The sequence below is a fragment of the Ammospiza caudacuta genome, chromosome 38 (genome assembly GCF_027887145.1).
Source record: "Ammospiza caudacuta isolate bAmmCau1 chromosome 38, bAmmCau1.pri, whole genome shotgun sequence".
Lineage (NCBI taxonomy): Eukaryota > Metazoa > Chordata > Aves > Passeriformes > Passerellidae > Ammospiza > Ammospiza caudacuta.
The window spans coordinates 719909-730052 of record NC_080630.1 but is presented as its reverse complement, the minus strand read 5'-3'; the positions used below and the strand labels follow the sequence as shown (position 1 = coordinate 730052).

The window sequence follows — 10144 nt, the reverse complement described above, 5'->3', positions numbered from 1 at the left end:
ACTCCCCACAAACATCCCTAAAAAGTTCCAAAAGTTCTCTTTAAAAATCCCCGAATGGTACCAAAACCTCCCTTGAAAACCCCCAAAACAATCCCCGGAAAAATTTCAAAATTCACCAGAATGTTCCAAAATTTCTATTTTAAAAAAGTAAAAATAATAATTAAAAAAAAAAAAAAAACATTTAAAAGAATAAATAAAAACCTCAGGTTGGTCAGGCTGACGGTTTTTCCATTCAACGCTGCGACAGTGGGCGTGGCTTACAGTCACCATTACGTCATTATCATCGCCTTGTGGGCGTGGCGTCGCGGCCGGCATTACGTCACCTTTAGAGGCCTTGTGGGCGTGGTTTCCGGGGCAGGGGGCGTGGCCTGGCAGCAATGGCGGCGCTGCGCGTGCTCGTGGGGGTGAAGCGCGTCATTGACTTTGCTGTCAAGGTAAGGGCACAGCTGGGCACACCTGGGCACACCTGGGCACACCTGGGCACCCCCAAATCCTCACAACCCTCCCCAAGACTGGCACCGCCCGGGGAGCCCCAAAATCCCGAAATTTTGGGGTTTTTTGGGCATTTTTGGGGTTTTTTTGGGGGCACACCTGGGCACACCTGGGCACACCTGGGCACACCTGGGCACCCCCAAATCCTCACAACCCTCCCCAAGACTGGCACCGCCCGGGGAGCCCCAAAATCCCGAAATTTGGGGGTTTTTTGGGCATTTTTGGGGGCACCTGGGCACACCTGGGCACACCTGGGCACCCCCAAATCCTCACAACCCTCCCCAAGACTGGCACCGCCAAAGGAGCCCCAAAATCCCGAAATTTGGGGTTTTTTGGGCTTTTTTGGGCACACCTGGGCACACCTGGGCACACCTGGCAACCCTCAAAAAAATCACAAAAAAAACCCCCAAAAAATCCAAACAAATCCCCCAAAAATCCCCAAAATCCCCCCAAAAATCCCAAAATCTGGAAATATTTATGGGCTGCGGGTTGGGCACTGAGTTGGGCACACCTGGGCACCCCAGAACGCCCAAAAAATCACCAAAAATGCACAAAAATCCCCGAAAAAATCACAAAAAATCCCCAAAAATTGGGAATACTTATGGGCTGGGGGTTGGGCACACACCTGGGCACACCTGGGCACACCTGGGCACCCTAAAGCCCCAAAAAATTAAAAAAAAAATCCCCAAAAAACCGCAAAAAATCGCAAAAAAATCACAAAAAAAAAAAATCACAAAAAAAAAAAAATTAAAAAAAAAACCCAAATAAAATCCCAAAAAAAAACCTCAAAAAATCCCAAATCCTGCGGCCGTTTTTAGTCTGAGTGTTGGGCACACACCTGGGCACACCTGGGCACACCTGGGCACCCTAAAACCCCCCAAAATCTCCCCCAAAAAATAAAAAAAAAGTCGCAAAAAATCCCAAAAAAATCGCAAAAATGCAAATAAAACCCCCAAAAAATCGCAAAAAATCCCAAATCTTGCGGCCGTTTTTAGGCTGAGTGTTGGGCACACACCTGGGCACACCTGGGCACACCTGGGCACCCTGAAACCCCCAAAATCCCCCCCCAAAAAATCGCAAAAAATAAAAAAAAAATCGCAAAAAATAAAAAAAAATCACAAAAAACCCAAATAAAATCCAAAAAAAATCCCAAAAAAATCAAAATAAAATCCCAAAAAAATCGCAAAAAATCCCAAATCCTGCGGCCGTTTTTAGTCTGAGTGTTGGGCACACACCTGGGCACACCTGGGCACCCCTGGGCACCCTAAAACCCCCAAAATCCCCCCAAAAAATCGCAAAAAATCCCCAAAAAATCGCAAAAAAAAACAAATAAAATCCCCCAAAAAATCTCAAAAAATCCCAAATCCTGCGGCCATTTTTAGGCTGAGTGTTGGGCACACACCTGGGCACACCTGGGCACCCCTGGGCACCCTAAAACCCCCAAAATCCCCCCCAAAAAAATCGCAAAAAATAAAAAAAAAATCGCAAAAAATCCCAAAAAAATCGCAAAAAATCCCAAAAAAATCGCAAAAAAAAAAAAAAACAAATAAAATCCCCCAAAAAAATCTCAAAAAATCCCAAATCCTGTGGCCATTTTTAGTCTGAGTGTTGGGCACACACCTGGGCACACCTGGGCACACCTGGGCACCCTAAAATCCCCAAAATCCCCCCCAAAAAATCAAAAAAAAATCCCAAAAAATCCCAAAAAAAACCGCAAAAAATCCCAAATAAAATCACAAAAAATCCCAAATCCTGCGGCCATTTTTAGGCTGAGTGTTGGGCACACACCTGGGCACACCTGGGCACACCTGGGCACACCTGGGCACCCCTGGGCACCCTAAAACCCCCAAAATCCCCCCCAAAAAAAAAAAAAAAAAATCGCAAAATATCCCAAAAAAACCGCAAAAAATCCCCCAAAAAAATCCCAAAAAATCCCCCAGCGCTGGCGGGCTGGCAGTGCCCGCGCTGAGGGTGCCCGCCGTGCCCGCAGGTGCGCGTGGCGCCGGGCGGGGGCTCCGTGCAGACGCAGGGCGTGAAGCACTCGCTGAACCCCTTCTGCGAGATCGCCCTGGAGGAGGCCGTGAGGCTGCGCGAGGCGGGCACGGCCAGCGAGGTCATCGCCGCCAGCCTGGGCACCAAGGCGTGCCAGGTGAGGCGGGCACGCCCGGGGGGGGCACCAAAATGGCGAAATCCGGGGGGAAAACGGTGAAAATTTGGTGAAAATCGGGTGAAAAATGGGGGAAAAATGGGGGTTTTGGGGGGAAGTTTGGGGGTTTGGGCACAGCTGGGCACACCTGGGCACAGCTGGGCACACGAAAATGGGGATATGTGGTGAAAAATTGGGAGAAAAACGGGTGAAAAATGGGGGAAAATGGGGAAAAAATGGGGATTTTGGGGGGAAGTTTGGGGGTTTGGGCACAGCTGGGCACACCTGGGCACAGCTGGGCACATGAAAATGGGGATATGTGGTGAAAAATTGGGAGAAAAATTGGGATTTTGGGGGGAAGTTTGGGGATTTGGGCACAGCTGGGCACAGCTGGGCACACGAAAATGGGGATATGTGGTGAAAATTGGGTGAAAAACGGGTGAAAAATGGGGGAAAATGGGGAAAAAATGGGGATTTTGGGGGGAAGTTTGGGGGTTTGGGCACAGCTGGGCACACCTGGGCACAGCCGGGCACACCTGGGCGGGGGGGGCACCAAAATGGCGAAATCCGGGGGGAAAACGGTGAAAATTTGGTGAAAATCGGGTGAAAAATGGGGGAAAAATGGGGGTTTTGGGGGGAAGTTTGGGGGTTTGGGCACAGCGGGCACACCTGGGCACACCTGGGCACAGCTGGGCACCGCTGGGCACACAAAAATGGGGATAAGTGGTGAAAATTGGGTGAAAAACGGGTGAAAAATGGGAATTTTGGGGGGGTTTTAGGGGGAAGTTTGGGAATTTGGGCACAGCTGGGCACACCTGGGCACACCTGGGCACAGCTGAGCACACGAAAATGGGGAAATGTGGTGAAAATCGGGTGAAAAATGGGTGAAAAATGGGGAAAAAATGGGAATTTGGGCACACCTGGGGTGGTTTGGGTTGGTTTTGGGCATTTTTTGGGGCATTTTTGGGGCATTTTTGGGGGCATTTTTGGGGCATTTTAGGGGGCACTGATTGGGGGTTGTTGGGGTAATTTTGAGGCTTTTTTAGGGAGTATTTTTTGGCATTTTTTGGGGTAATTTTGGCGCAATTTTTGGCTTTTTAGAAAGGCTATTTTGGGGGTGTTTTTAGGGTATTTTTGGGGCATTTTTTGGGTATTTTTGGGGGTGTTTTTAGGGTATTTTTGGAGCATTTTTAGGGTATTTTTGGGGCATTTTTTGGGTAATTTTGGGGGTTTTGTGGGGGATGTTTGGGGCATTTTTTGGGATTTTTTGGGCTGATTTTTGGCTATTTTTGTGGGGGGTTTTTGGGCCGTTTTTTGGGTTATTTTGGGGTCATTTTTGGGTTATTTTTGGACCATTTTTGGGGATATTTTTGGGTTAATTTTGGGGTATTTTTGGTCCGTTTTTAACCCTTTCTGTCCCACAGGAAACCGTACGAACTGCCCTGGCCATGGCTGATTGTGGGTTCATTTTGGGTTATTTTTGGGTGTTTTGTGTGGATTTTTTTTTGGGGTAATTTTGGGTTAATTTTGGGGTATTTTTGATCCGTTTTTAACCCTTTCCTGCCCACAGGAGACGCTCCAAACTGTCCTGGCCATGGCTGATTGTGGGTTCATTTTGGGTTATTTTTGGGTGTTTTTGTGGATTTTTGGGGTTATTTTTGGGTTAATTTTGGAGTATTTTTCGTCCGTTTTTAACCCTTTCTGTTCTACCAGAAACCCTCCAAACTGCCCTGGCCATGGCTGATTTTGGGTTAATTTTGGGTTATTTTTGGGGGTTTTTGTGTGGATTTTTGGGGTTATTTTTGGGTTGATTTTGGGGTATTTTTGGTCCGTTTTTAACCCTTTCCTGCCCACAGGAGACGCTCCGCACCGCCCTGGCCATGGCTGATTGTGGGTTCATTTTGGGTTATTTTGGGGTATTTTGGTGTGGATTTTTTGGGGTAATTTTGGGGTGATTTAAACCCGTTTTTGGGGGTATTTCAGGATATTTTAACCCTTTCCTGCCCACAGGAGACGCTCCGCACCGCCCTGGCCATGGGCGCTGACCGGGCCGTGCTGGCCGAGGTGGCCGAGGGAGCGCCCGCGGGGCCCCGTGAGGTGGCCACGGCCCTGGCGGGGCTGGTGAAGAAACTGCAGCCGCAGCTGGTGCTGCTGGGCAAGCAGGTATTGATCAGTATCGATCAGTATCGATCACTTATCGATCACTTATGGATGCTTATAAACCCCTATGAATCCCCTATAGATCGCAATGGAACATTCTAGAACCCCTCTAGAACCCCTCTAGATCTTCCACAGGCCCCAATAAACCCCTATCGATCCCCTATCGATCGGTTCTGTCGTCCCCCCCCCCCAGGCCATCGATGACGATTGCAACCAGACCGGGCAGCTCCTGGCCGCCATGTTGGACTGGCCGCAGGTAGGCCGCGCGCGCGGGGCACCATGGGATACATCCCCCCTCATGGGGGGGATAAATCCCAGAATCCTCTGCGGTAAATGGGGGGATAAATCCCACAATCCCTTGCGGTAAAGGGGGATAAATCCCACAGTCCCTTGCGGTAAAGGGGGGATTGTGGGATATATTCACCCCTAAGTCGCGGGGCATTGTGGGATATATTCACCCCTAAGTCGCGGGGCATTGTGGGATATATTCACCCCTAAGTCGCGGGGGATTACGGGATATATTCACCCCTAAGTCGCGGGGGATTGTGGGATATATTCACCCCTAAGTCGCGGGGGATTGTGGGATATATTCACCCCTAAGTCGCGGGGGGTTGTGGGATATATTCACCCCAAGTCGCGGGGGATTGTGGGATATATTCACCCCTAATGGTGTGAAATTGAGGCGGGCCCAGTCCATACTGGGAGGGTCCCCAGTTCCAAACTGGTCCAATCCCAGTTCAAACTGGTCCGATCCCAGTTCAAACTGGTCCTTGCAGGGCACCTTCGCCTCGCGGGTGCAGCTGGAGTCGGGCGGCGTGCTGGTGGAGCGTGAGGTGGACGGGGGCCTGGAGACGCTGCGGCTGCGGCTGCCGGCCGTGCTCACCGCCGACCTGCGGCTCAACGAGCCCCGCTACGCCACCCTGCCCAACATCATGGTGAGGGGGCGCCCCAAAAACCCCCAAAAACCCCCGGAATTAGCCGGAAATTCCCCGGAATTGTGGGGGCTCCCATAGCGGGCAACGGGGGTAGACCTGTTGTCCGGGGTGCCTGGGGTCAATAGGAATGGGATTTCCCAAAATTTTATGGGGTTCCCCAAAATTCCTGGGGTTCCTTGAAATGCCTGGGGTTCCCCAAATCTTTCAGTGTTTCTCAAATCCCCAGGATCCCCAAATTCCTGAGAAATTCCCCAAAAAAATCCCCAAAATTCCACAAAACTCTGGGGGTTCCCATGGAGTTCAATGGGGGTAGACCTGGTGTCCGGGGTGCCTGGGCTCAATGGCAATGGGATTTCCCAAAATTTTATGGGGTTCCCCGAAATTCCTGGGGTTCCCCAAATCTTTCAGTGTTTCTCAAATCCCCAAATTCCCGAGAAATTCCCCAAAAATCCCCAAAATTCCACAAAAATTCTGGTTGTTCCCATAGGGTTCAATGGGGGTAGACCTGTTGTCCGGGGTGCCTGGGCTCAATGGCAATGGGATCCCCCAAAATTTTATGGGGTTCCCCAAAATTCCTGGGGTTCCCCAAAATTCCTGGGATTCCTCAAGTCTTTCAGTGTTTCTCAAATCCCCAGGATCCCCAAATTCCTGAGAAATTCCCAAAAATCCCCAAAATTCCACAAAAAATTCTGGGGGTTCCCATGGAGTTCAATGTGGGTAGACCTGTTGTCCGGGGTGCCTGGGGTCCATGGCAATGGGATACCCCAAAATTTTATGGGGTTCCCCAAAATTTCTGGGGTTCCCCAAATTCCAGGCTCTTCCTCAAATCCCCAGGATCCCCAAATTCCTGAGAAATTCCCCAAAAATCCCCAAAATTCCACAAAATTCTGGTGGTTCCCATAGGGTTCAATGGGGGTAGACCTGTTGTCCGGGATGCTTGGGGCCCTTTTTGAGGGGATTTTGGGACCCCTCAAAATTTCTAAAAAATCCCAAAAAAACTCCCAAAATTCCCTAAAAACCATTTGGAAAAACAAAATCCCCCAAGACCTCCCAAAAAATCCCCCCAAAATCCAAAGAAACCCTGAAAAATTCATCAAAAAATCTCGAAATTCCCCAAAAATCTCCCCAAATTTTCCCACCAAAAAAGAAACCCTTGAAATTGCCAAAAAACTCCCCCAAAAATCCCCAAAATTCTCAAAAAAAAACAACTCCCAAAAAATCTTGATAAAGTTCTGAAAATGTCCTCCAGAATTTTTAAAAATTTGTCCCAAAAACTCCGAAAAAAATTAAGAAAAATCTTCAAAAAATCCCCCAAAAAACACAAATTTCTCAGAAAAATTCCCAAAAAAATTCCCCCAAATATCCCCAAAAAGTCTGAAAAAAAAAATTCAAAAAATCCTCACAAAATTCTGAAAAATTCTGAAAAAAAATCCTAAAAAAATTCCCAAAATTTCTCTAAAATTTCCCAATAAATTCCCAAAAATTCCCAGTAATTTCCCAATAAATCCCCAATAAATCCCCAATAATTCCCTGATAAATCCCCAATAATTCCCCAATAATTCCCCAATAAATCCCCGATAATTTCCCAATAATTTTCCAATAAATCACCAATAAATCCCCAATAAATCCTCAATAAATCTCCGATAATTTCCCAATAATTTCCCAATAAATCACCAATAAATCCTCAATAATTCCCCAATAAATGCCCAATAAATGCTCAATAAATCCCTGATAAATTCCCAATAAATCCCCAATAATTCCCCAATAAATCCCCAATAATTCCCCAATAAATCCCCAATAATTCCCCAATAAATCCCCAATAAATCCCTGATAATTTCCTAATAAATCCCCAATAAATCCTCAATAAATCCCCAATAAATCCCTGATAATTCCCCAATAAATCCTCAATAAATCCCTAATAATTCCCCAATAATTCCTCAATAGTTCGCCAATAAATCCCCGATAATTCCCCAATAAATCCCCAATAAATTCCCAATAAATCCCTGATAAATTCCCAATAAATTCTCAATAAGTCTTCAATAAATCCCCAATAATTCCCCGATAAATCCCCAACAAATCCCCAATAATTCCCCAATAATTCCCCGATAAATCCCCAATAAATTCCCAATAAATCCCCAATAAACCCCCGATAAATTCCCCATAAATTCTCAATAAATCCCCGATAATTCCCCAATAAATCCCTAATAATTCCCCAGTAAATCCCCGATAAATTCCTAATAAATCCCCAATAAATGCTCAATAAATCCCTGATAAATTCCCAATAAATCTTCAATAATTCCCCAACAAATCCCCAATAAACCCCCAATAATTCCCCAATTCTGACCCCCCAGAAAGCCAAAAAGAAGCCCCTGGAGGTGCTGCCGGCCGCCGATCTCGGGGTGCCCGCGGGGCCCCCCCGGCTGAAGGTGCTGCAGGTGCAGGAGCCGCCGCCCAGGGCCGGGGGCGAGAAGGTGGAGAGCGTGGAGAGCCTGCTGGGGAAACTGAGGCACGCCGGCAGGATCTGACACCAGTATAAACCAGTTGGTCCCAGTATAACCCAGTTCATCCCAGTATAACCCAGTTCATCCCAGTCCCCTGCTGGGGGGAGAGCGTGGAGAGCCTGCTGGGGAAACTGAGGCACGCCGGCAGGATCTGACACCAGTATAAACCAGTTGGTCCCAGTATAACCCAGTTCATCCCAGTATAACCCAGTTCATCCCAGTCCCCTGCTGGGGGGAGAGCATGGAGAGCCTGCTGGGGAAACTGAGGCACGCCAGCAGGATCTGACACCAGTATAAACCAGTTGGTCCCAGTATAACCCAGTTCATCCCAGTTCATCCCAGTTCGTCCCAGTATAACCCAGTTCGTCCCAGTGTGTCCCAGTTCGTCCCAGTCCCCCTACTGGGGGAGAGCGTGGAGAGCCTGCTGGGGAAACTGAGGCACACCGGCAGCATCTGACACACCAGTGCCTCCCAGTTCATCCCAGTATAACCCAGTTCATCCCAGTATAACCCAGTATAACCCAGTTCATCCCAGTTCGTCCCAGTGTGTCCCAGTTCATCCCAGTCCCCCTACTGGGGGGAGAACATGGAGAGCCTGCTGGGGAAACTGAGGCACGCCAGCAGGATCTGACACCAGTATAAACCAGTTGGTCCCAGTATAACCCAGTTCATCCCAGTTCATCCCAGTTCGTCCCAGTATAACCCAGTTCGTCCCAGTGTGTCCCAGTTCGTCCCAGTCCCCCTACTGGGGGGAGAACATGGAGAGCCTGCTGGGGAAACTGAGGCACGCCGGCAGGATCTGACACCAGTATAAACCAGTTGGTCCCAGTATAACCCAGTTCATCCCAGTTCATCCCAGTTCATCCCAGTGCCTCCCAGTTCATCCCAGTATTACCCAGTTAGTCCCAGTTCGTCCCAGTGCCCTCCCAGTTCATCCCAGTTCGTCGCAGTTCATCCCAGTGTGTCCCAGTTCATCCCAGAGCCCTCCCAGTTCATCCCAGTTCATCCCAGTCCCCCTGCTGGGGGCAGAACATGGAGAGCCTGCTGGGGAAACTGAGGCACGCCGGCAGCATCTGACACACCAGTGCCTCCCAGTTCATCCCAGTATAACCCAGTTCATCCCAGTATAACCCAGTTCATCCCAGTTCATCCCAGTTCGTCCCAGTGTGTCCCAGTTCATCCCAGTTCATCCCAGAGCCCTCCCAGTTCATCCCAGTGCCCTCCCAGTTCATCCCAGTTCATCCCAGTTCATCCCAGTTCACCACAGTGCCTTCCCAGTTCAGATGGGTTCATCCCAGTTTATCCCAGTTTATCCCAGTTTGTCCCAGTTCATCCCAGTCTGGCCCAGTTTCCCCCCAGTGCCTTCCCCCCCCCCCCCGCCCCCAATAAAGGCGTGGCCAGTCTATGACGTCATCGCGTTCTGTTGTGGGGGCGTGGCTTCAAGCGGCGGAGCCGTACCCTGGCCCAGTTTTACTGGATTTTACTGGATTTTACTGGTTTTGCGAGGGTTTTTGCTGCGGGTGCGTCCCAGTATAAACCAGTTTGGCGCTGGAGGGGTCCCAGTGCGTCCCACTTTGTCCCAGTTCAGCCCCAGTTTGTCCCAGTATAACCCAGTCTGTCCCAGTTCAGGCCCTGGTGGGTCCCAGTTTGTCCCAGCACAACCCAGCGAGTCCCAGTCCCATCCCAGGGCATTCCGGTCTGTCCCAGTATGTTCCAGCGGCTCCCAGTCCGTCCCAGTTCGTCCCAGTCCGTCCCAGTTCGTCCCCGGCGCCTCTGCGTTGCCCAGCAACGCCTCGCCCCGCCCCCAGCGCTGTCAATCAATCGCGTCGCCCAATCAGAGCGCGAGTCACCGTGCCGTCCGCATGGGCGGGCCTTCACCTGACAGACAGCGCTCTGAACAAATGGGAAGA

At 49.5% G+C, this 10144-nt stretch overlaps 1 protein-coding gene across 3 annotated transcripts; it reads left to right on the top strand.

The window, feature by feature from the left end:
• Positions 1 to 358: 358 nt before the first annotated feature.
• Positions 359 to 9566, top strand: ETFB (electron transfer flavoprotein subunit beta). 3 transcript variants are annotated; one of them, XR_009275911.1, is made up of 7 exons: positions 359 to 434; positions 2483 to 2641; positions 4649 to 4801; positions 4992 to 5054; positions 5575 to 5733; positions 8085 to 8454; positions 8972 to 9566. XR_009275911.1 is itself a non-coding variant. In XM_058823148.1 (6 exons), the coding sequence occupies exons 1-6, from the start codon at positions 378 to 380 to the stop codon at positions 8256 to 8258; spliced, it is 765 nt and encodes a 254-aa protein (XP_058679131.1). In that variant the 5' UTR covers positions 359 to 377; the 3' UTR covers positions 8259 to 8593. The 3 variants fall into 3 exon arrangements, 1 of the variants encoding a protein (XP_058679131.1); XR_009275912.1 differs by lacking the exon at positions 8972 to 9566 and adding an exon at positions 8805 to 8833 and having other exon boundaries at positions 8085 to 8460; XM_058823148.1 differs by lacking the exon at positions 8972 to 9566 and having other exon boundaries at positions 8085 to 8593.
• The last annotated feature ends 578 nt before the right edge of the window (positions 9567 to 10144 follow it).